Raw genomic sequence first — 25,578 nt, 5'->3', positions numbered from 1 at the left:
AACAAAGGAAAAGGCTCTGTGTGAGATGGCAAATCCCACCCCCCCCACCCTCAACTCAAGGGTAGTTAGAAAGACAAAGCCAGAATTGAGAGCAAAGAGTTGGAGGGATGTGAGCTAGAAGCCAAGCAGCAAGCAAGGAAGAGAGATAAAGAGCAATGTTTGTTTCCTGTTTGAATCCAAGGCTTCAGCTATGGGGGAAGCAATGTCCTGAGAACCTCTTAATGAGGTGGCCTGTAAACAAATAAATATAAGTCCACCAATGTGAATTCACTGTGTTATCTGTTGGTATCAGTAGTTGGAAGCTGAAAAAAATAGAGGGGAGGGGGAATGCAAGGAAGAAGGGCTGGCTGGTTGGGACACTGACCCGGAGCACTGCATAATGCAACATTTTGTGATTTGCCGCTTCTCCTGAAAAGTTACAGGTGGGTAGCCGTGTTGGTCTGCCATAGTCAAAACAAAATAGAAAATTCTTTTCAGTAGCACCTTAGAGACCAACTGTGTTTGTTCTTGGTATGAGCTTTCACGTATCTGAAGAAGTGTGCATGCACACGAAAGCTCATACCAAGAACAAACACAGTTGGTCTCTAAGGTGCTACTGAAAAGAATTTTCTGTTCTCCTGAAAAGGTTATTAAGACTTGCATTGACTTTATACATAGCAATTAAGAAGCAAAACAGTGACTAAGAAACTGCAGGCAAAACAACTCCCCGAAGGATGCTGAATTGGCTGCTGAAGTTACATAGGCCTTCATGCTCCTGCTTTCTCCGATAACCTTGGTGAAAGGTAACAGCTACAACAGCTGATGGAGGTAATTCCGCTGGGTGAAGGGCCTGATAAGAGAGCTGCTATTTCCTGAGGCTTGCCACAAGGGAGTTTTCAGCCAGAGAATGGAGATTGGTGTTTTGCATACAAGGCTTACGGTAATTTGTGTGAGGGCTGCACCTAGAATCTGGGAGCTCAGCCAGGGATCCTCTTTGCAATTGTCACGGTGCCGAAGAGAGCAGTTATGAAGTTTGAAAGAATGCCTCTGAGCATTTTCAAAGTGCCTGTCTTTCCTCACACTGTTGAGCAACCACAGCACCCGATGCAGCACTAAGCAGGGTTGAGTTTTTTTAGAATTGATAGGCTGATTCCATGGACAGTCAATGCACCTTGCTACACCTGCAACCCTTAAATACTGCCTAAAGGCCAAAGTCATTTGAGGCAACACTTACTTTCCCTGGAATCTCCGTCCCTTAATCCTACAGGGGTGTGACCTACTTTTAAAAATTATTTCTCTTGGCAGGATTCCACTCTGGACATGGTCAGGGGCAATCCCCTCTTCTTCCTCCAGGATGATGCAGATGGCTGACCCTCACTCTGGGATTGAGCCCTGTCTTTAAAAAAAACAGCGGTCTGTGAAACAGTCACCCAACAAGAGGCACGAGAAATAGAAGAGGGGAATTTGACTTCAACTCCCATCAGCCCCGGCCATTGCGACCGAAAGCCGGAGGATGATGGGAGCTGTAGTCCATCCGCATCTGCTCTAAGGGCACGAGGGTTGTCTGTTGAGGGTTGGGAGAGGCGGAGCGCCTGCCAGACCCTGTCCCTTTGATTGGTTGCCAAGACCAGTTTTAGCCGCCGTATTGGTGGAGAGGGAACGGCCGGGGGTCTGTCAAGGGGCATGGCGTGGCACACCAGTCTTGTCACTCAGACTCCACACGTTCGTTAATCGGCGGGCAGGAAGGGGCGGAGGGAGCGATGGGGAGGGGGAACGCCTCCTCGCTCTTCCCATAGGCTGGACGGAGGTGTGGGCGGGGACGGAGAAAGAGAGAGGAAAATACGGAGAGCGAGAGGAGAACGCCTCCTCGCTCTCCCTACAGGATGGACGGAGTCGGGAGGACAAGAAGGCGGTCCTTTCAACCGAGCCGACCGGCGCCTGCGCAGAACCGCCCTCTCTCATTCTCCCCTCTCGCACGGACGCGCGCATACGGTCTCCTTTGCAGCGCTGCTGCTGCTCTTCTTTGCCGCCGAGCGAGCTCCCCCCCCCCCACCGACCCCTTTTACCTCAGCGCCGCCTGACCAGTCTCTGAGGCGAGCCGTGGAAGCCCGCCCAGCTCTGGGAGGAGGAGGAGAAGAAGAGGAGGGAAAGATGCCCGGAGCCTCCTGGAGGCGGCGCAGGGAGCTGCTGCCGCCGCCGCCGCTGTGACTCGAACCCCTTCCAACCCCAGCGAAGGGAGCGGCCGCGAGAGAGAAAGCGTCTCTCGGGGAGGGGCTCCCATGAGCAGCGCCTTCCCTTCGCCAGGGCAGCGCCGCCCTTCGCCTCCCCAGCGCCGGTAGCGAGAGAGAGAGAGCGGGCGGTGCCGCCGGCGGGCCCCGCTCCGAGGCGGGCGGCGAGGCATGCCGTCGACGTGGCTGAGCTGCCGCCTGGCGCTCCGCTTGGGCTCCGGGTGGCCCGGAGGCTCCTCGCCCTCCGCGCTGGTTTCCCGCCTCAGCTTCCGAGCTCCGCAGCTGCGGGGCCTCCGCTGCTGCTGCTGCCATTGCCTCTTGCCCCTGCCGGGCCAGCGCCGCTGCCTCAGCACCTTCCGTCGCAGCGGCGGAGGCGGAGGCGGCATCTCCGAGGAAGGACTGTGGCTCCGGTTGCCGCCGGCCTCGGCGGGCTCCCCCCGGTCTCTGGGCACGCACCCGAAGAAGGAGCCCATCGAGGCTCTGAACACGGCGCAAGGGGCGCGGGACTTCATCTACAGCCTCCACTCCACCGAGAGGAGCTGCCTGCTGAGGGAGCTGCACCGCTTCGAGTCCATCGCCATCGCGCAAGGTAAGCAAAAGGGACCACCGGGGGAAAAGGGCTCCACACCGGGGGGGGGGGGTGTCGCCCAGCCCCCTGCCAGGCGGGGATTGCTTCTTCTGCCCGACTCGGGATTCGAACCCACGACCCTGATAGATTCCGGGGGGGGGGGGGTTCGTCTCGCGCTCCGCCGAGCGCTTTGCTTCTTTGCTTCGCTTTCCTGCCCGAGGCAAGCATTCGGAATGGAGAGCAAGAGAAGAGGAGCCAGGAGGAAGAAGCAGAAGCGAAACTTTCCTACTGGCGCATCGACCGAGGACCTCGTTCTCCCCTTCTGTATCTGTAGCGCCTTTACCCGGAGTTCAGCGAGGCTTAACCCCCAACTTGTAAACCTTGCCCTCCGCTTAAAGATTGCACCCGGCGCTTGGCGTGAACTTGGACAATGGTTCTCCACCAAGCTTGGTCGTGGGATAGTATCGCCCTGGAATGCACAAAACATAAGGATAATGCCCCTGAGCACATTCAGAGTGGCTTTCCTGGGATGCTGTGTAACCATAGCCAGCCACTGTAACCGTGGGGTTAAGGGGGAGGGTGTGGCTGTCAGGCAGGTTTGAGGCCTGGGTCTGGTGCTGCTTTTGTGTGGAACGGGACAGGGATTCAGATGGGCGTGCTTTAGAAATAAACTGTTGAGGCTAGGGCTGTGTGCTTGAAATGAATTCTAGCTTTCATGGGGAAAGTGCCTGTCTAGTTCATGGACCCACCCATCTGACTTCAGGAGGCAGAGCTTCCAAGTTAACAAACATGTTGTTTTAGGCAGGGTTGATTGAGCCTCCAGGCCTAGGCATGGAAACACTGAAGGCATGCATTAACCTGATTTGAGGGGGTGGGGAGTATTTGCCCTGTGTTGGTTTCCTAGCCCATGGCTAGTTGTGTGCAGCTGTGGCTTTTAGGTTTCCATTACAGATGTTGCTTTCCCAGCATTGGCAAGGCATGCAGAAAGCTGAATTGCACATGTGATAGCAGTTGTACAAGGGTGATTTCTTACATACATGCATGATCTCTCCTGCGTTGTGCAAGTGCATTTTTTATTCTTTAATCTGGTTCTTTTACTACAGCTATGCATTCATAGCAAAAATGCAAAAAAAATCTAGAGGTGTAAAAATCTGTTACGGTCGAGTGTCTTGAATTGGTTGCATCCAATACTTTGGGTCCCATTTGTGGATTGTTGCCAAGAAGATAGTCATGGTGCATTCTTGACATTGGTACTACTGTGGGCATACATGTAATCCAAATTCTGCTACCCCATTTTCCTGCAATGTATCCCTGGTACTGTACAAACTGAAGCAGGAAACAGAACATGGTAACTTGGGTACCTGGGAGTACAATTATGATAAATTTAAGATGTGAATATTTTATAAATTTTATTGATAAAAATGTGCTGATAAGGTGAAACGTGGGATGCTGATACTGTGATGTACTTCAGAGTATTTGCAAAGTTGGTTCATTTAGTTTCAATTATATGCCCAGGAAAGCCCATCTTTAGTTAGTTCCTCTGTTTTGAAATTAAAAATAATGGGGCAATGAAAAAAAAAGACTTCTTATATGAAAAGGAATCAATGAGAGCATACTCTACTGTCTACAGCAGTAGTGAAAAAAGCACAAACATTGATTAGATTGGTGGGCACATGACCAATTAAACCGTTCCTTAGTTCTGAGAGTGCATGTAGATGGCAGCTTGTTTCACAGCACTGAAATGGAAGCACTAAAATTGGAGATATATCTGACCTAAGTGGTACTAACTAGCACTGGGATGGTTTGGAGCTAAAATTGCAGATTTGAAGACCATACCTCTTTTGCTAGTCTTAGTTTCTTTATGCTAATTGCTTCTACTGACAGTCTCTCTGAGGGTTTCAGGTGACAGCTGCACTGATTCAGCACATCTTTGTCAAACTCTTCTAAGTGCTTTGACTACTGATGTATGGAGACTAAAGTATGGATATTGAACAGCCCGTTGATTTCGTGTATTAATAAAAGAAACAGAAGCAATGGAATAGGAATAACAGAATATACTTGATTGAGGATCCAGCTTCTTTTAGTTAAGATTTTGGAAAAAAACTTGAGATTTTGCTAAAAGGAGAAGATATTTTACTACCCAACTTCAACCTACACCACGGTATAGGTTAAGAGTATTTTATTTGCTTATCTAGCACAATAATTTTTTTGTCTATGTACACAGTACAGAGGTTGAGATGTGAAGCCCTGGGAAAAGTTGGATTTTTCCTTCTTTGTTTTGTTTTTTAATTCCTAGCTTTTTTCAAAGGACTTCACATCTCCGCAGAGGACAGGTTCTTTTCTAGGGGGCTTACAATCTCTATAATTCAGTACTGAAAGGCAGTAGAAGGTGATGGAAGTGGAGGGAGGTTTAAACAGGATTTGTTTAGCCACAGAATAGAAGTTGACGATATCCTGTAATATACTGGGCAGGTTTACATAAAAAATAAATCATTGTTCAAATGTAACTGTGGTGTGTTCTTTACCTTTACTGTAGTATTGTGTTATGGTAGCATCTTCGACTTCCAGCATAATGGATGGCATGTTTTCTTTGAAATCATGAATATTCCAGCATGTATTCTGTCACATTGAGCTGGTACATCAAATAGCTTGTTTTGGAACATTGCTTAATATAAAAGGCTTGTATCATAGTGTGAATAATGTCCATTCAGCTTTTTCCATAGTGAATAAGAGCAGCTGTTATGAGTTCCAAAGTGCATGCATGTGACAGCATCAGGTTGAAATGGCTTTAAAGATCATGTAAGGTTATCTTTCACATTGATTTTTCAGTTATATAGCAGGTTCCCAGCTGATAGTCTCCCAGATGAAAGGCTGAAGTGACTAGAGAATTGCAACCTTTAGAGTAGAAAAATGAGCAAATGCTAAATTTAAAGTTCAAGTGTTATAAGTTACTAGCAGCAAGCTTTCTTGGGTAAGGTTTGAGGTTACAATACATATTTAGAAACTCGCTTGCATTTGACTCTGGGCCATGACTTTGGTAAATATGCCCTTGAAAAGGACACTTAGATGGCCTATAGCTAAGTACTCACAATCTGTTGCATTGGCATTGTTTAGCCTCAGATACATGTTTAATCTTAACTTTATTTATAAAAATATAAATCAAAGCTTTAATATTGTGCCTTATAACTCTCAAATAGTTACTTCCTAAATTTGTAACATCAGTTCTGAAACAATCTGAATTTTCCTATATTTTTCAAAATTGCAATTTCAAAATTCTTTCCTGCTTAAATCTTCCACAAAACAAAAATAATTCTGATTTGAGTGTTGCAATGCAGGCTTATGTGATGCCTACACAATCTCACTCCAGCCTTTGTTTTGCAGAGCTGTAACCTGCTAATTGTCTGTGTACAGTGCTTTTTCTCTTGACAGTAGCTTTTAACTTCCCTTTTTTGCTCCTCTGGGGCCTTCCTCAGGCTTTTCTTGCTGGATCCTGGTTGAGAGTCCCAGTGTCATTTTCTTCTAAAGGAAGCTCCTTTGTGTCATATTCAGCATCGGTTCTGCACCTGAGAATCTCTGTCATGTTTCATGAGGACATGCTTGGAATTCTCAGTCTTCATTTGTTAGGGATCCGTAAATGTTGGCTTGACCTTCAAGTCAGCCAGTATTTGTGGTCTCCAGGTCTCCACCAATCCCCTCTCCTGCATCCACTGTTATGGGCAGTGCATGTAAGAGAGAAATGGTGACCTATCTCATTTATGTTGGTATGTATGGAGAAGGTACAAAATGTCAAGAGTCTTAGGAGCTTAAATTGTAGTGGAAATGAGGCCTTTGAGGTAGCAATTTTGTTGTGCCAGTTAGCTTACCCACATGAGGTCTGAGGGCACACAGTTCTGGGGATGTGTCAATTCATTCAGTTGAATTAAGTGAAGCCAAAGTACTGACAGCAGTACTTGCATGAGTGTTAGAATTTCCCCAGGTGTGTTTTGTGACTGGCGCAGACCCAATTGCGACCATGTGGAGATCTCTGGATGCCAGGTTGGCAACTGACATCTCCATCTGGCTGGCCCCTCCAGCTTTCTTCTGCAGGTAAGCAGAAGAGCTTATTTATTGCATTTATATCCCACCTTTTTCTCCAAAGAGTATATTGTTCACCCCCCAGCAAGTTAGGTTGAGATGCTGTGACTGGCCCAAGGACACCCAGTGAGCTTCATGAGTGTGTGGGGATTCGAACCCTTATCTCCCAGGTTCTTGTCTGACACTCTAACCACTACACCACGTTGACTTCCTAGAGTACTTCTGCTATGGGGCAGGTATATAAATTAAGTGGGTAGATAAATTAAGTGGGAAAGCAAAATGTCAGAGAAGGATCTGAAATATTTTCCTTGAAGCTTGAATTTGTTTTATTCTGCATTGTTTTATTTGCTGTTTTAATGTGTTGTAAACCACTGAGTTTTTTTATTTATTTAAAATATAAAGTGATATTGATATTATTATTATTTTGCAAAAAGGGTCACCTAGATATTCCATTGTGGCGACTAACCTAGGTTTAAGATGCCATTTGATGATTAGCTTATACTGTATTTGAGTTTCTAATACTGCTGCAGTCTTCTGTGACATCATAGTAGCCCATCTAACTCCAGGGAGTGGGGGCTGGGAGGTATCAACATGCATTTGTCTTAGGAGTTGTCTTTCCCTTTAAATTACTGTGACTCTCTGGTAGATGGTTCTTATGAGCTAAAAGTTCTTTGCTCTTATTTAGTGCTGCATTCATATCTCTCTGACCATATTTGCATGGTGAGATCAAAGTAGATTTTTTTAATTACTGCTAGCCAGCATCTGCAAAGCTATCCAACTGTTTCTGTACAAACATTAATTTTATCTCAAAATGACTAAAAAGTAGCGAAACAGCATTGGTTAAAAGGTCACATGAACTAAAGATTTCTAATTTAGATTAGCTCAGATGATTTAAGTAACACTTGTTCTGGCATGAAAAATAGGAACAGTTACACAGCTTTCATAAAGTTGTACTATTTTGGGGAATGACATGATGACAGTGACTCAGAACTAGATTGTATCACAGAACTAACAAACCTGTTTTTTGTAATAGTGTATTGTCTTCTGTTTTGGCAATAGTATCTCTTTCAAGACTATGTATAATTCTTTGTTATTAAAGTGTTACAGTAGTTGCCTTTTTATTGTGAGATCAGTCATGCAGGATTAACAGGAGGTGCTTAAATGCTAAATACAATGCCACTATATACCTCATACTACGACTTTTAATATTTAATTTGAGAGACTATTGTTCACACTCTTTATTCAGATTCATAAAATTCAACACACTCTGCACAGAATCCACAATGATGTAAGGTGAAACATTTCCAATGCTTTATTTTTCTATGGAAAATATATTTCATAAATTCATTAGAAACAATGAATGGATGTTAGATGCAAAGAAATATTAGACTAGTGTGACAGTTTCAAAGTTTTAGCTTTGTTTTTCTAAATACTAAGGGTGCTAAATTAGATCACTCCCTAGGGAATCAGAAAATTGTCTGCTACAACACTGTAATTTACAGTAAATATTCCCATTCAACATTTTCTGGAAAACCAGTATCCCTGAGTATACCATGCATAGATCTGTGATGGCCTTAGACCATGGCTGTCAACTTTCCCTTTTTTTGCAGGAAATTCCCTTATTCCAGCACTGTTTCCCACTGCAAAAAAAGGGAAGGTTGACAGCTATGGCCATTTCCCAATGCAAGAAAAAGGAAGGTTGGCCTTAGACCCCTTCTATCTTAAGTAGTTTGTTCATTTTCCTGTTGCACCAGTCATGCACAACTTGCAGTGCAAATGATTGTGTATAGAAAGGAGGAAAGAAATGCTAAAAATAGGTTTATAAATAGCAGCTGTTTTGCTCACCTGCGGTAAAAATGACCTCTAGGTTGTTTGAAACCCAAGTATCTAATGAATAAAATTTAAAGATGCTGGCTAAGTAACTTGTAGAGTTAGGGAGGAGCAGTCAATTGATGTGCATGGAGGAAAATAGACAAATCGTAGCTCAAGGGAGCAGCAAGAAGGCACACACATAGCTGTGGTCTTGCAAGAGTAGTTCTGCAAGCATCCGTACCAATATGAGAAGCTATCAATACTTCTGTCATACCTGCAAAAATGTGCACTGATACTACCTTAGGATGGAGACTAATATTTTCTTGATTTATCCTGACTCAAATTATTTTTTCTGATTGTACTTGCCCAAATTTATAAATAATCTCATAAGGATTTGATAAGTCTATGTTAACCTAGCAGAGATTTGTTTATTTTTTTTAAGTGCAAGATTAGGAAGCAGGAAAACATGCCATACTACTTCAATCTCTTCAGGAATAAGGTAAACCTATTCATTTCACACAAGTGTATGTGATAGACCTTGATGGTCTGGAATTCAAAGCAGCAGGTTGGTGTGCCTAATTGTTCTCTTGCTCCAAATGTTATACACCACAAGCTGTTCTTCCACCCCTGGTGGTGTTCCACATGTGTGTGCAAATACTCTTACAAGTAGTATAAAGCACACCGCATAATGCTGGATCAGATTATACCACAATATAGGCATGTGGAGCAACGAAAAAAGAAAACCAGAATAAACTGGACAGAATGTTGTTGGTGCCCATTTATACTGAATGTTTCACCTTGCACATTGGGTCACACTTGGAGTAGATGCACTGAAATCTGTGGGCTTTAAGTCGATTGTTTTCAATGGGCAAGTATGACTAAAATTAGATATTGACCATTAAACACACCAGTGGCATAGCAGAAATAAGCTAAATATTAGACTTGCTTATGAGCAAGCATATATAGGATTATGCTGCACAGTCTGTAGTTGGTGTAAGTTCTGAAAACATGGATTCATGAATATTAAAGGCTTTTAACATTGAAATGTAACTTTATTTCTTACGTATGAAAAACTTTAGCTTCCAGATTTCCTAAACCATTGGTACCACTTGAGATGCCATTGAAGCAAATAGTACCACCCGAACCAACTAGTACTTGGGGTACAGTAAACTTCTCTACTTGCTACATAAATGTGCATGGTCTAAATAGGTGCTAGGTGAACCATGGTTTTGATATGCAAAATAGATGCTGCTGTTTCATTAAATCTACTTACATAAACATGCTATCCTGTTTGTTTTGTGTAACCTGGAATGTTTAACTGAAATGGCCATGGTTGTTTCCATTTGCATTGGCATATGACCATAATGAGTTAGTTTCAGGGGTTGCCAATTTTTTTGGGGGGGGGGACCATTGGACATATTTCTATTTTTGAGAGAGCATTTTGGGTGTCAGTCACAAAATGACTGTTGTGGTATACACACCGTAGTTGGGTGAACCTAAGAAGAGTCCTGCTGAATCAGACCAAATATAGATCCCGTGTCCTAATTCTCATAGTGGCCAATTAGTTATCCTAATCAGGGAGCAGCTCTTCCATTGCTTGTTCCTTGAACTCACTCATTCGGTCTCTGAATTCAGAAATTCCATTTAGCCATCATGACTCATAGCCATGAAAGACAAATTCATGGTGAGAGGTTCTGAAGTCTCTTACCTTATACCTATCACCACATCTTGTGGCAGTGCATTCCATAGTTTAGTGATGAATTGTATGAAAAGTACTTTTAACTGTCCCAAACCTGCTGCCAACTATTTTTTTTGGATAGCTCAAATTCTAATATTATGCTTGAAGGAGAAAAGCTTTTCTCTTACAAGGATGAGGGAGTATCTTGGCTATACAGCAACCAGAATTTTAAACCATATTCCAAGTGTGGTTGTGCCATAAAGAATTAGTGTAGTGTAGTTTAATCATGGTGCTTTGAATAAATCTCATCTCTGACTTCCTCATTCTCATACTTGTTCTGCTATTGGAACCAAACCAGCAAGCTATGGCTATGCAAAAATCCAAGCCATAATTGGATATAATAGCAAACTGGTTTGCCACATACACAGGAGGATGAATGTACAAGTCCAAGACTCAGCCATAGTTCAGTATTTTATTTCTGAACAGTAGCTAAATGTCATTTTTTAAAAACATTTCTCCTTGTCATGGTATATGAGTCATGAGGAACATGTGATTCATTTCTCTTTTTTTAGGGGGTAAAATGGTCAAAAAAATTCATGTCTTACAAATACTTATACAGAACTACTTGTACTACTACTATCTATGTGCAGACTGAAAAAGTGACACCTAGAATTGGAAAGATGGTCTTAGTTTCAAAATCAATAATAATACATTGATACATTATGTTTGATACATAAAATTTTATTAGGGTTTATAAAGATAAATACAAATGTCAAAAAATGTTTTTTTTGTCTAGACTAAAACATTAATCTAGAGGAAAAGAAGAGGAAAAAGGAAGGGAGGGAGGGGTAGAGAAAAAGGAATAGTAAAAAAATGAGAGAAAAGAAGGAATAGAAAAAGAATTGAAAGAGACAACAGAAAAAGAGGCAATATTGTTTGGTGAATCGCTGTGAAAATACACAATTTTAGCAGAGGTGTGTCCTAAGCATTGTGTTCTAATCATTTTCTTTGTCAAGCTAAACTTTGTATTTACAGTAATTCTCCTCTCGACATTTGACTTTTTTAAAAAATAAAAAAAATTATTTCAAGTTTTTCCGTAAAGGAAAACAATAAGGAACAATGCATTCTATAGCATAGTAGCATAACACTACAAAATCAAACTTAGTTACAAGAGCAGAGTAAAATTATGAAACCATGATTTGAAGTGGATCTGTGCAACGAGAGATATACATGTGATATAGGCACATACCCTATATATAGGATTTGGAAATCAAACAAGGGGCCACAAATGCTTTTGTAAAACATTGGACCATAGCAGAGGGACGGAAGAACCCTTTTGTTGGGTTAATGGGAACCAGGATAACATTTGGATTTAATTCCTCTTACATCTCTGTTGCATTCCATAACTTGCTCAAGCACAGCTAAGTTTTAGACTCTATTCCACCAACTTTTTAAGGTAAAATGGGAGTGAAAGGGTCAATGCTGTGCTAGTTCTAACTGGGCTGCTGCTAGTAACTGTGATCCTGTCTGTGTACATTGCATTCTCCAGTGTGCCAGGGAGGATGGAGAGCAACACTAGATCCAGATAAATTATTTGCTGTGATATTTGAATAATTTAACAGACGTTCAGAGCAAATATCTGTTGTATCTGATTTGTTTTGTCATACCTTAGTTTTAATACAGAGCTATCTCTTGTATGTGGGCTTTTAGCTGTCTAAATACTGCTGAGATGCTTGACAATATGTTGTAATCTCTGTAGGATCCTGCTATGCAAGTTGTATACTCTTGGCATCCAATTCTGTCAATTACGTTGGCAGAACCTTTTAATCAGGTTCATTTATAATTTCATCAGAATTGCCTGTTTTTAGTTGTTTGTAAATTAATGTGTTGCACGCAAGCATGCTGGCTCCTTTAAATATATGTGGGGCTTAATCTGACACTACCCCCCCTTTTGAGTTCAGACAAGTATTTCTAGTTTCATATTGTGAATAGCACTCTTATAATACTTGTAATTAAGTCTGGTTTTTGAAGTTCAGACTAAATACGATTCTTGAAAGGGTAGTATTGAACTCTGAAATGGAAGAACCAAAACACTGGTTATTGGCTTCTCATTAGTAGAGAAGAACTGTATTTGTAGCTACAATTCTATGATCCTAAGCACCAGATTAGGGACGCGGGTGGCACTGTGGGTTAAACCACAGAGCCTAGGGCTTGCTGATCAGAAAGTTGGCGGTTTGAATCCCCGCAACGGGGTGAGCTCCCGATGCTTGGTCCCTGCTCCTGCCCACCTAGCAGTTTGAAAGCACGTCAAAGTGCAAGTAGATAAAAAGGTACTGCTCCGGCGGGAAGGTAAACGGCGTTTCCGTGTGCTGCTCTGGTTCGCCAGAAGCGGCTTTGTCATGCTGGCCACATGACCCGGAAGCTGTACGCCGGTTCCCTCGGCCATTAACGCGAGATGAGCGCCGCAACCCCAGAGTCGGACACGACTGGACCTAATGGTTAGGGGTCCCTTTACCTTTAAGCACCAGATTATTGTTAGTAATCTAGTGTCAAAAACAGTCCAGTCTGTACCAGTTTAATCATGCATTGGAAACATTGACTGTGATTGAGAACAAAGAGCAGTTTAAGGACCCAGGGTTCTTGAAGGACTGTACATAAAAATCTTGAGTGGAATGCATGTACCATCTGAGGTGAAGTGAGTGGCAGTCAAAGAGGGAACTGCCTTGATTGTGGCACCCCAATTGCAGAATGCTTATTGTCTTTCTAATGACCTTTTCCAAAACTTTCCTGATCCTGCTGACTGTTTTATGCCACTTTTATGATTTTGCGTCTTTTAGCTTGCTTTTTGTATTTACATCTTATTTATTATTTTTGTAAATCACTCCGGGAATGTGATTAAAAGGGCTGTATAAAAATAGTTAGGAATAATTTTTAAGCTGGTAAGCTAGTTTGGTTATTGGTGTAGAAGAAGTATAACCTTAATTTGTGGTCTCGATTTTAAGTTAGATAAAACTGGTATGAACTTGGTAAGTTCATAATGCACTACTTGTGATGCTAGGTGTGGAATTTCCAGCATATTACTGAGGCACTCATTATGAAAACTTAAGTGTTGCTCACAAAATTTCATTGGAAAAGAAACAGCTGGTTTTTGCAGTACCAGAGCAACCTATTCTAGTCTGTTTATAACCTGGTAAAAGCGCAGCAGAAGTTTCAAGAGCTCCTTTTTGAACTGTTCAGATCAGTTTATTTCCCACCTGAACATTCAACATCCTTAGGTAAGATGATGGGGACAGCTTTCTATCTTTTTCTCCAGTTTAAAAGATGAAAGGGAGCAGTCTTTCAAATTCTGATGTGCAGTTCTCATATGAATGGGGTATGTGGCCTTTCATATTGGTGTGGTGGTAGAACACTAAGAAGATACAATGCTAACAGTTGGTAGCAGTAGACATCAAAGGATCCAAATTCTGTTTTATAGGCCTCCCAAGTGTGTGTATGTAGACTAGGAGCTATCCTTTGCTCACAAATTTGAAGTGAATCTTAAGCCTTTTTAAAAAGCTTTTTCTTCTTTTAGGAAAATAGAGCAGTTTGTTGCAAAATGGAACAAAATATGATTTGAATTGACACTAAATATGACTTGATTTGACAGGCTGAAAAGCAGCTGTTCACCCATCTTGACTGGTGTTCTGTGCCATAAATGGTCTGATAGATCTTTTTCTTCTTGATTAAGCCATTTCCCCCCCTGTTTTCAACTCAAAATGTTATACCTCTTAGTACCATCACGTGCCTATCTGAAACAAAGGCATCTCTAAGCTTTTATGGTGAAAACTTGCAGAAGTTTTCAGAATTGCAAGTGCAAGAATTTCTGGTATTCTATATGCTCCTGCTGTTACTGTGGGTTGACAAAATTATTGAGCTGTGAGAAAAATGAAATCTGTCTAGATTTATCACTGCAAGATCAGTGTGAGTGAATTATTGGGACCTTTAGTGGGGTAGTAGGGGTGAAGAAAAGGAGGGTTGCAGCATCTTTGCGTTGCTGATATGTGATACAGTGTGGTTGTGTTGGCATGCAGAGAGTTGGGAGCAGGCTGGCTCTTTAGAGCCAATCCGCTCCTGCCTGGCCCCTGAGGAGGTGAGGCCAACGAGCAATTTCTATTGGGCAGGATTCATAGTACAAAATAGGGCACCAATTGTTGTTGTTGTTTAGTCGTTTAGTTGTGTCCGACTCTTCGTGACCCCATGGACCAGGGCACCAGAGACAGAGGTAATTGCCCACTCTGCCCTATGAGTTATATACTGGGATGAACTGCTTTTGAGTTACCACAGATTATCAGGGTTCCCAACAGCCTAATTTCAAATTAGAAAGGAAGAACCCTGTTGCTATTGTAGGGTTAGCAATTAGAAACTTGCTGATTTTACTGCAAATCATACAGTGAACTTTTGGTTGACCCCACTATGCCTTCTACTTACTATGTTCTAGGGTGCAAGTCTTTGTCCTGAATAAATTGAGCATGCTCCCAACATAGCCAACTTTCCTGTAGCAAAAAGAAATTCTAGGAAAAGTCATTACGCCAGTTGTTTTTAGGGAAGCTTGTCTGCTGTTACCAATCTTCTTGTTGAAGATCCTCTAATAAGTGTGTAGGTAACCATTCCCTTAAAACAATTTGAAAACCATTGTACTATGTGATGCTATGTGCATTTTAGAGGATACCAAAAGGATGGCATTCCTAGACTATATATTTCCCATTCTTGAGGAATTAATTTCATGAAAATATATTTTTCCTCATGCAGCCATTATTTATTTTATTTTTATTGAGAAAACAACAAGTATGAACTGCTTAATTTTAAAAAAATCTAAGTGGTGTACATAAAGTAATATGAAATAATAGTACATGGATAGTCAGCAACATCTTGAAAACAAAGCAAGTATATATGACTAACTTACATATCTTTGTAGGCCTTGTAGAAAAAGTTTTATTATAGCGTGCCTGCAGTTTGGGGGTTACTTTTGGCAGGAAAAAATGGTACCTGGTAAGGAGTTAAATCAATACATTTGTATGAAGCACAATACTGTACTAAGAAAAGAGGAAGAAGTTTTTTGTTTCTAAAAATATAATTGGGGAGGAAAAGCATGTGTTTGAGAATCGATAGATGTTTACTCGATATGGACTGTTTATGTTAACTACTATAGTGAAACCTAGAAAAGAGACTCTCTCATTGGGCAAACTTTCAAGTACCGGGTAGTTCTCATGCTGTATTTGTAATATTTCAGTTGCTTAAATAAAGTTAAAATTAACTTGATCTGGTTTCTGTGCATCTCATCCACCAGTCCAGATGTCTTCTACCACATAGTGCCACTTGCTTTTATGGGCTCTTGAAAAAAGCTCCTTTTTGACAGACACAGGGATATATTTTGTTCGGTATGGGGTAATTAAATCTCTCACTGTCCTGATAGTATCTTGGCAAGTGACTTGCTGGCTTTGCCTTGACAGGCAGGTGGAGAAAAACTACGTACTGTATATTCTGTGTTCTGAACTGATGGATCTGAGGCACAGAAACTAACTTCAGGTAAGATGATCCTTCAGTCTGTATATGTAGGATACACTTGCTTAGAGCCAGTTGCCTTTCCAGTGTCTTTGTTTATAAAATAAAGCATACACCCCTTCATAGTTTATTCTTTTGGACTATAAAACATTTGTATCCTGCCCTTCCTCCATGGAGCTCAGAGGGTCAAGTGGGGTCCTCACAGCAACCCAGCTACTTTAGGCTGAGACACAGTGACTGGTCAAATGGCATTCAACACACTTTATTAACTACACTACACCGATTGTACTGTGTACAGCTATGCACACAATGTGATTTAACCTACTTGTACCTTTAATCATGTGGTTTTTTTCATAATTTTTTGCAAAACACTAACTGTTGCTATAAGAACTGTTAACCCAATTCCTGCTTTTGGATTACTGGTAGATGCTTTGTGTTTTGTTTAGGCAATTTTCTTCCTTACTGAAGGCTTAATATTTTTTTGTTTACAAACACCCCAGCAGTAGGATATCATTTAAATCATTAAATTAAATGACCCCCCCAGTCTGATATCACTTTAATCCAATGTATTTTGAGTTGCAGAGTGTTGCTTAAAAATCAGTAAATGTTAGTGTAACTTTCTTCTTGTGGCAGGAAATTGGGTTTATACCACTAACCAGTGTTGGAGATTTCTTCTTGTAAGCAATCTAACATCTTTTTGTGGTATTGGGTAGTGTTTAAATCTTCAGATAACTGATTTTATCAAGAGCACTTAAGGGTAGTAAGTGGTCTCTGTGAAAGTATACATTTTAGCCACTCCTTGTTTATGGTAGGGTATGTAAGAGAGTTAAAGGCCATGGGGTAACTTAAATTGTGGGATTTATTTTTTAAAAAGTATTTATCATTTTCATTTTTACAATTGAAACTATAACAATAATCCAGATGTAAAACACACAATTATTTTCATCTTACCTTCTCCCTTCCATGGTTCATTTTTATTACTTTTTCTACTACATATTCTAATTTTTCCCAATATTTTTTCTTTTTTTCAGTTTTATATCCCAATAATTCTTACTGCTGAATTTACTGTTAACTTTTTAATTTGTTTACAACAACTTTTCAAATAATCTACAAAACATTTCATCCTGATCTCTTACTCTGTTTGTCAATCTTGCCAGTTCTATATACTCTATTAATTTCATCTACTATTCTTCCTTTGTTGCTAATGTATCTTCTTTCCACTACTGAGCATTTACCATTTGTGCTGCTGTTGTTGCATACATAAAGAGATTTCTGGTCTTTAAATATACTTAAATCTCTTATACCTAAAAGAAAAGTTTCTGGGCTTTTAACAAATGTCTTTTTCAACATTTTCCCCCCAGTTCATTATATATCATCTCCCAGTAAGTCTTAAACTTTTTGCATGTCTACCACATAAGATAAAAAGTACCTTCTTTTTCTTTACATTTCCAACAGATATCTGATTCAGATTTATACATCTTAGCTAGTTTACTCAGTGTCAGATACCACCTGTAAATCATTTCCATAAAATTCTCCCTCAATGTGTTAAAATTTAAATCTTTTTTTCCATAATTTCTCCCATGTACTGATCTTAATATTATGATCTGTATCTCTTCCCCAGTGAATTATAGCTGATTTTACCAATTCATATTTTGTTTCCCATTCTAATAGTAACATACATTTTGGAAATCACTTTCCCCTACTCTGTGATCTCTCTTTCAAATTGTGAGCTTTGGGTCATACAACCCCTCCATTTATCCTGTCTAAACAAATCATTTATTTGATGATACTGCAACCAGTCTGCCACATGCGTCATGTTTTTTTTAATTTTTTTTTCTTCATTTGAAAAGTCCAAAAGGTCTCTCTGTATGTTGCCTAATATCCTTCCATGTTCCTAAATTGTGGGATTTTAATAAAGGGGCAACAGCATAATCAAGTACCCTATCATATGCTGAGACTAAAGGTTGGATTTTTCAAGATCAATTACATACAAGCAGGGAGAATTCAACTAGTCAGCAGTTGGGCACCCCTGCACTAGTGACAATGTAATTTGAGTATTTTAGCCAACATTATTCAGTGTTTCAGATGATTAAGCAAATGAATATACGGCCAATTATTTTGTGAAATGGTGCTTCATTAGAGTGCATCAGAAGTGCATAGTTCTATTGGCATGCTTTTGTTTAATCAAAGGAGAGCATAGATCTGAAACTCACAGAAGACTGCAGTGAGCTCCCAAGCTGCAGTTTTCTGCGCAGTAGCTTGCGAACACACCATATATGAAGAAAGCTAAATTTTCTATGAAATGGGTACCGGTACTTCACACTATGCTGTTCAAAGAGAATAGACGTTCTAATATTTGTGGTTATAATGCCTTTCTTTAATCACATTTTTCTACTTATCTAGAGAAGTTGGAAGTTGCGCCACCATCCACTGGACAGCTGAAACATGGTAAATTACGTCATTTTTTTTAGAAGCTTAACTTTAGAGAAAGCCTCTCTAATACTTGTACGTGGAGCATTTCTCTCGAGGCCAATACAAGGCATACAGTTGAATACATGAGAGTACATTGGGCTGCTTGAGTCAGAACATTATGGAATTCTAATTCTTGCTTCCCCAAATTATGAGTAACATGATAAATCTGACTGTCTTACAAAAATATTTTTTACTAGTAAGTTTTACCTTTAGTTGTGGTGAGAGGAGTGGGGTTAAAAGGGGCAGAAATGAAATGTGACGGAGAGGATGAAGATGTTTCACCCAGATCTTTGCAAATTGTTGATTAATGTTTATAAGCAGATTTCCCCACCCAACACAGTGCACTGTGTACAATGTGTTGGTAGTTGCTGTGTTATACATGGAAAGAGGCTGCCATATCCCATTTCTGTGATCTGAAACACCACAGTTCATATGGGCATTTCTTCAAATTGTAGAAATTGGAGAATTGAACAGTAGTCTGCATGTATGAATTTGCAAGCATTTGAAAGCACTCCTCACATGTGTGTCTCTTTCTTCTAGTGTTCTTCCACAATGCAATACCTTTTGTAGGGTTTGGATTTTTTGATAATGCAATTATGATTGCTGCGGTAAGTCATGTTGCTCCTTGGTCTCAAGTTTGTTTTGGGTTATGTTTGGTATCCAGTTACCTTGATAATGATAACATATGTAATGCTAGCTTCAGAAAGACTTGTTATTTTCAGTAATGTTTTAGCACACTGTATTGCTATAATAGATGTAATATTATGCATGTTGTCTTTTAAAGTTTCCAGGAGAATTGGGTGGCAGAGAGCCTGCTATTCCTAATGCCTTAATTTCTGTAACCTTGCCTTTGTTAATGAATGTATAGATTTTAATGAAAGTTTATATTGTCTTTATTTTTAGGGCACACAAATAGAACTGTCCATAGGAATTGTCCTTGGAATTTCTACTATGGCAGGTAAGTAATCTATGCTTGACTGGCTGTCCATGGCAATTTTGCTATAGCTGTCCATTAATCTACGAATGTGTCTGTGCACACTAGGTCATTTTTTTTAAAGGCTGTGATTGATGGTTGAACTTTGTAGTGCCAGAAGGAAATTTGGTTGCCATAATATCTTACAGAAACCCTGTTCTTATGCAGAAACTGCATGAATCTTTCTGCCATGATATAAAATCCTAAGCAGGCTGTGTCTAACCACAAGGAAAGGCAGCTGGGGAGAGGCTGCTTAACTCCTCTCCTCACATTCCCTGAGCTCCGTTTTCACCTGGGGTGGTTAGGGGTCATTATGGGTGAAAAAGCTGTTTAGGAAGGTGATTGGGGCTGGAAACGATTTGGGGACAAAAGAGTTAAGCACGCCTTACATGCTTAAGCAGCTCAAGAGGTTGAATCCAAGCAGGACACAGATCTCACATTTGCTTCTTGCATTCCCAGCTTTCTCTTCTTAAATAGTTTTAACTGACACCACAACCATCACCCATCACCATTACTATTATTATTAGTTTAAAGCCACTTTGAGTGTTTATTGGTATATAAGTTCTATAAAGAAATAAGTTCCAAACTATTCCAAGAGAGCAACCCCAAAAAAATCTGTTTCTCCGTGGCACTTGAAACAAAGTGTCTGTATTTAAGATGAAAGTGTGGCAGCATATTAAAGTTCTAGAAGTCACAAGAGTGAAGTATTACTGAATCGTCTCCTTTTAAATTTTAGAACTTTTTCATCCAAAAGGATCGACTGGCTAATTCTGAACCTGGAGGCAAAATATTTGTGATGGATTTTAAATTCAATAATGCAAGCAGCTTTCTTAGCAAGATTAACATGCTTATAGAAATAAAAGTTGGTTTTGCAGAAGCGGACACTAGGAACATAGGAAGCTGCTTTATACTGAGTCAGATCCAGCTCAGCATTATCTTCACTGACAGCAGCAGCGCTCTAGAGTTTCAGAAAGGGAGTCTTTCTCTGGAGATGCTGGGGATTGGAACTGTGACCTTCTGTGTACAAAGCAGATGCTCTGTCACTGAACTATTGCTGTTGTGTGTATGTGATAAAGTATGTTTTCACATCCCCCTGAGTACTGTAAATGTACTGCTTGCTGCACCTTTCAGTCTATTCCTTCCCCTGTAGATTGCCAGTGCTCATGTATACAACTCCCCACTCACCACAAAAATTTTGAAGTGGTCAAACATACAATTGCACCCTAGATTCTTACTCGTTTTAGAGTTTGATGCATGGAGGAGCTTATAAGAAAGCCTTTCTCAACCTTGGGTCCCCAGATGTTTTTGGCCTACAACTCCCATCATCCCTGACCACTGTTCCTACTACCTAGGGATGATGGGAGTTGTAGGCCAAAAACATCTGGGGACCCAAGGTTAAGAGCATCGGAGAAACATTTTTTTTTCGTTCTGCAGAAAGCACTTTCTGTTCAAAGCCACACTGATCAATTGATTCTCCGTGCTTGTAGAGAGCCAGCCTGCACTGCTTTGAAGCCTCCATAATCAGTCAAATGACATGCTTCAGAATGTATTGTAAAGGACAACCACTTTTTGGCTCATCCCTGACTTTATCACTCCACAGGTGCAGGGCAGTACACCGTGACATGGCTTGGCCAGAATGGCCTGGTAATGGGGAGGCCTGGCTTACGCAGTTAGGCCCATAGCCTAGAGGTTCCTCACTTCTGTATTACCCTGCTCTTGTACCAGCTTTGCTGGTTACCAGTTTCTTTCCTAGTTCAATTCAAGGTGCTGCTTTTGACCTTTAAAACCTTAAATGGCATGGAACCAAAATACCAGATTTACTTTCCTCTCTGTGTTACCTGACCATCTCATTCCTCTTCTGAGGCCCTGCTTCCGGTACCCTCATTGTTCGAAATTTCCTGTTTTAATTGTGTAGGTTACCATTCTCAAGCTGTTCTGCTCCTATGGGTTCTTAAATATTGTTTGTATTCTGTACTGATAAATGTTTGATTGAAAGATCCTTGAATATTTTATAGAAAGTTGCATTATAAAGGGTTTCAAGCAAGCAAATAATGTTAGGTATAATTCTGGATTCTGAACCATTAAATGAAATAAAACTGTTGGCATTTGTGTAGTGTATTGTTCTTGTCTTAGTAGATGCATTATAATGCTTGTGATTCTTTAATATCTAGCTGCTGCCTTGGGAAATCTTGTCTCGGATTTAGCTGGATTGGGGTAAGTGTTAATTATATTTTGTAGGCTCTGATCCAACATCTTGTTCTTACAGTGGTTAACCAAATGCCAATATTTACTTTACCAACAATAGCTCTGGGGGCTGTTTTAGTGTAGTCTCCTGCTCGCTCTGTGGTTAATTCCTGCTTCACTACTACCTTGGAGCTGAATGGCTGGCAGTGGCAGAGTAGTGGAACTAAGTTTCAAATTTGTCTTTTCACAACAAATCACCCCCCCTCCCCCAAATGCAGTAGAAACAAGAAAGCTTTCCGGAAAAACTATCCCAGCAAAAGGGCACAGCACCTGTTACATGCCAGAGTACCTTTTTAAAAGTTTATCCTTTCTACCCCAAATCTGGCGTGGATCACCCATAGGTTTGCCTCACCCATACTGCCAAGTTTCACATCAGTCCTTTAAACTATTTCCCAACCTATAAGCCATAGAACCAACTCCTCCTTGACACAGGGCCACAACTGTTTTATGTACGTAGTAGTACCAAAATAGTCCCTTTTAAGCTCTAAAGGCTTACCAAAGTGCTGGTTTGGCATATGTTCAGGAGACAGAATTGCTCGCTGCATTTCCACAATCAACAGAAACTGAGCATCCTGTAGCTGCTATACTGTATTTCATATTATTGTGCTCAAAATATTTTTGGGTTCTTTTTCTCCAAGACTTGCAGGTTATATTGAAGCTATGGCCTCGAGGTTGGGCCTCTCCATTCCTGATCTAACGCCCAAACAAGCTGACATGTGGCAAACACGCCTCAGTGCACACGTGGTGAGTCTCTGTTGTGTCCATATAGTTTTGGTTAGTGAGAGGTTAAACCAGGGGTCCCCAAACCAAGGCCTGGGGGCCAGATGTGGCCCAATCGCCTTCTAAATCCGGCCCATGCACAGTCCAGGAATCAGTGTGTTTTTACATGAGTAGAATGTGTGCTTTTATTTAAAATGCATCTCTGGGTTATTTGTGGGGCATAGAAATTCGTTCATTTCCCCCCAAAATATAGTCCGGCCCCCCACAAGATCTGAGGGACAGTGGACCGGCCAGCCTCCTGCTGAAAAAGTTTGCTGACCCCTGGGTTAAACTAACAGCAGACACAGTGTAGTGCAGTAGCACCTTGCATGAGAATTAAAGTCAGCTGGAAAAAGCTAAGTGCTCTCAGAATTTTGAGATCTTAGGGGCATTTAACATGTGGCTTGTTCTACAGATATAGTAGGCACACTATAGATACAAGCAATAGCTTCTCATTTCTGTGTTTACATGTTTCTGTTAAATCCTTTTATACTTTTTGCCACTCTGGCAACAAGTTGTTTTGGCAAGTACAAGGCAGCTGTAAGGGAAATATGATTAGATGGTCATGAGACTATGAAAAGCAGCAACTCCAGTATTCAGATTATTCACGTGAATTTGTGGAGATACAATGTGCATGTTACTCCACTCCCTATTATTGTGGGAACAAGCTCTTTTAAAAATGCACATAGAGGTTCTCAAAATATAAATTCTGCAGCAAATATTTGGGAACGAGAACGATAATAGAAATGAGGTTCATTGCTCGTTACTTCCTGTTCATGTTGTTGGACCTGTAATCTGGTAACCTTCATAACTAAATTGTGAGTGACCCATTTTTCTTTGTGTTTTATAGGGTAAGGCTATTGGAGTGACCATTGGCTGCCTTTTAGGAATGTTTCCATTGTTCTTCTTGGGAGATGAAGAAGAAAAAAAACTGGAAGAAAAAAATTAACCTTTTTACAGTGCTTAAGATCTATATAAACTAATGTACCTCAATTATACAACTATGCTGTCAAAATACTTAGCATTTAGCAGACAGTAACAATGTATAGAATGGGGAACAAAACAGCATGCCATTTTATGGAAACACTAACTTATTGTGGCTTTGTTCTAGTACATCTTTTTATAAGGGTTTTTCCTTTTTAAAATGTAAATTGTTGACGTGTGTGTGTTTCACTTACACCGGCAGTTGGCGTTTACCATTCCCCCCCTCCCTTTGCCTCTATCTTTTATAAGGATTATTACTTTCAGTGCTTGCCATCAATGTACTGTATGGGGTTGGGGTTTGCATATTTACTTAGCGTTTGCAAACGCATGACACAAGTTCCCTTTGATGCCCCTCATTCTCTCCATTCTGGCCTTTCAGTGAATCTAGGTGACAGATGGCTTTAGGAGGAATCATGTCTTACTTTTATTCATCTTGGGTCACCAGTTGCACACTGTATGACTGAATAGCAAGACTTGTTTGAATAATGCAAAACTTGAAATAGGGTGTAGATATCTGCTGAATAATGAGGCAATTAGAGTGAAACACTTAAAGGTCAATCGCAGTTTCAGGTGCTGCCCCTCTCTCAAAACTCCATAGACACTGCTTGGAATGCATCCTTGAGCTTGTCAAATTGGCATCTGAGATCAGGAGAGTCTTAAAAGTTGGAATCTTAGTAACGTACATGTAACACAGGCTACAGTTAGGAAATGGGGGTTTGCTCAACAGTTGGAGTTGGAAAAAATGTGCAAAGCAACAATTAATGATAGTGCTCACCAGCACCAGGAGGCCAAGTAAGAAGACAATCAGCCAGTTGTTTGTGTGAGTGTAGCAGCAATATTTTTTGAAAATCTGGCTTCATTTCAGTTGGTGTGTGTATGCTGCCCTCCTTCCATGCCTCTCCGAAAGAATGAAAGAAAACTTTTAACCTATCTGAATTTCATTCATCAATTCTAGGCATCTGGGGAACCCCCAACAAGATAAGGGTCTATTGTTTGCTGAATCATGTGTATTTGTAGAGCAATTTGTGCACTTGATGTGTGCAGGCCGAGAAAAAGCAGTGCATTGTGCACTTTGATAGGGGGAAAGTGGAGTTCAGATGAGTTTAGAATTAGTGCAAAGTAAGATGAAGCCTTGACAGGATGTAGCTCTTTAAACTGTGTTGCCTTCAGTGAGAAACAGACTTCAGTGTGCCACTTCTGGAAGTCTCCTGCTTCAGGAATTTGAAAGTAATTTTCAGTGTCCTTGTTTCTTTGAATACTAACTGGGGCAGAATGTTACTTTAGATGTGTCTTGGAATGCCTTTTAAATGTCTAGACTTGGTCTGGATGTGTGGATCATGTGTGCAAAATGTAACTTAAATAAATAAACTTGATCACTTTTCATTAATTAGAAGGGGATTAAAGGTTTCTTTCCATTTTGCCTCACTGGTTCTCTTGTCATACTTAGTGTGCAATTTCCCATGTACCTTTTACTTGCTGGAATAGAGAATACTAATCTTTGCCATGTTATGAATAATGGATGATAACTTGCACTGAACATCCAACTTCTAAATATACAACCAGCATAAGTAGGAATGAATATGTGGCTGTAGGAAGCTTTTAATGACACTTTGTTTTGAAGTCTTAGTTGTTGCTTTTTTAAAAATAGTTTTTATGGAGGCATTATCCTATAAAGTCTAAGCTTCTTTCTGCCATGACTTGCAGCCCTATTACTGAATCCTTGGGAGTTGTCACATGCAAGCTGCCACCGTACCTGGAAGCACATTGCATTGAAATAAATGGGACTTTCTTCTGAGTAAACATAGTAAGGTTTGAATTCGGTAAGACGATTCAGTAGTAGTTGGGTTCAGAATCTGGCTGCCTTCCCTCTTGACACTATTGGCACTTAGGGCTATCAACTGAAATTCTGCTACCCGGTGGTGTGGTTTGCTCTTGTGCCTTTAGCAGCAGCTTGACTTGTAGAAATCCAGTAGATGAAGCTTCTCATAGCATGGAAATGCATTGTCATCTACTATCATTATTTGGGTATCTGAAACCCAGGTATCTGAAGGACTGCCAACTTCTGCATGAATCCTCCTGTACATTTAGGTTCTGTCTTCCAAGACCCTCCACCTTAGGTGGGGTGAGACTGGGCAAAGGGCCTCTTTGCTTAGGCCTCCTCACTTTTTTGAAATATCCTTACTAGGAAGCCTGCCTCTCTTGTCTTTTTAACTCCAGTCAAAAACTCTTCTCTTGTATTAGGCTTTTAATTACGTGTTTATAGTTT

The 25,578-nt window shown here is 40.7% G+C and overlaps 1 protein-coding gene across 3 annotated transcripts; it reads left to right on the top strand.

Moving 5' to 3' along the window:
- The first annotated feature begins 2,034 nt into the window (after positions 1-2,034).
- TMEM65 (transmembrane protein 65) lies at positions 2,035-24,731 on the top strand. 3 transcript variants are annotated; one of them, XM_033155818.1, is made up of 8 exons: positions 2,035-2,796; positions 9,741-9,821; positions 18,284-18,328; positions 18,893-18,960; positions 19,256-19,310; positions 21,497-21,539; positions 22,208-22,313; positions 23,179-24,731. In XM_033155818.1, exons 1-8 carry the CDS (start codon positions 2,379-2,381, stop codon positions 23,275-23,277), a joined length of 915 nt encoding a protein of 304 aa, XP_033011709.1. In that variant the 5' UTR covers positions 2,035-2,378; the 3' UTR covers positions 23,278-24,731. The 3 variants fall into 3 exon arrangements, with proteins under 3 accessions (XP_033011709.1, XP_033011710.1, XP_033011711.1); XM_033155819.1 differs by lacking the exon at positions 9,741-9,821 and adding an exon at positions 17,242-17,262 and having other exon boundaries at positions 2,036-2,796; XM_033155820.1 differs by lacking the exon at positions 9,741-9,821 and having other exon boundaries at positions 2,332-2,796.
- The last annotated feature ends 847 nt before the right edge of the window (positions 24,732-25,578 follow it).

Source organism: Lacerta agilis, chromosome 7 (genome assembly GCF_009819535.1).
Source record: "Lacerta agilis isolate rLacAgi1 chromosome 7, rLacAgi1.pri, whole genome shotgun sequence".
NCBI lineage: Eukaryota > Metazoa > Chordata > Lepidosauria > Squamata > Lacertidae > Lacerta > Lacerta agilis.
Note: the sequence above shows the minus strand (reverse complement) of the source record. Positions and strands in the feature narration are given on the sequence as shown.

What these genes read in the sequence shown, in the direction of transcription:
- TMEM65 (XM_033155818.1), top strand. Translation starts at nt 2,379, where the DNA reads ATGCCGTCGACGTGGCTGAGCTGCCGCCTGGCGCTCCGCTTGGGCTCC. An exon ending in GTCCATCGCCATCGCGCAAG is followed by an intron (nt 2,797 to 9,740) that starts GTAAGCAAAAGG and finishes GAAAAACTTTAG; the next exon opens with CTTCCAGATTTCCTAAACCA. An exon ending in TCGGATTTAGCTGGATTGGG is followed by an intron (nt 21,540 to 22,207) that starts GTAAGTGTTAAT and finishes TTTTTCTCCAAG; the next exon opens with ACTTGCAGGTTATATTGAAG.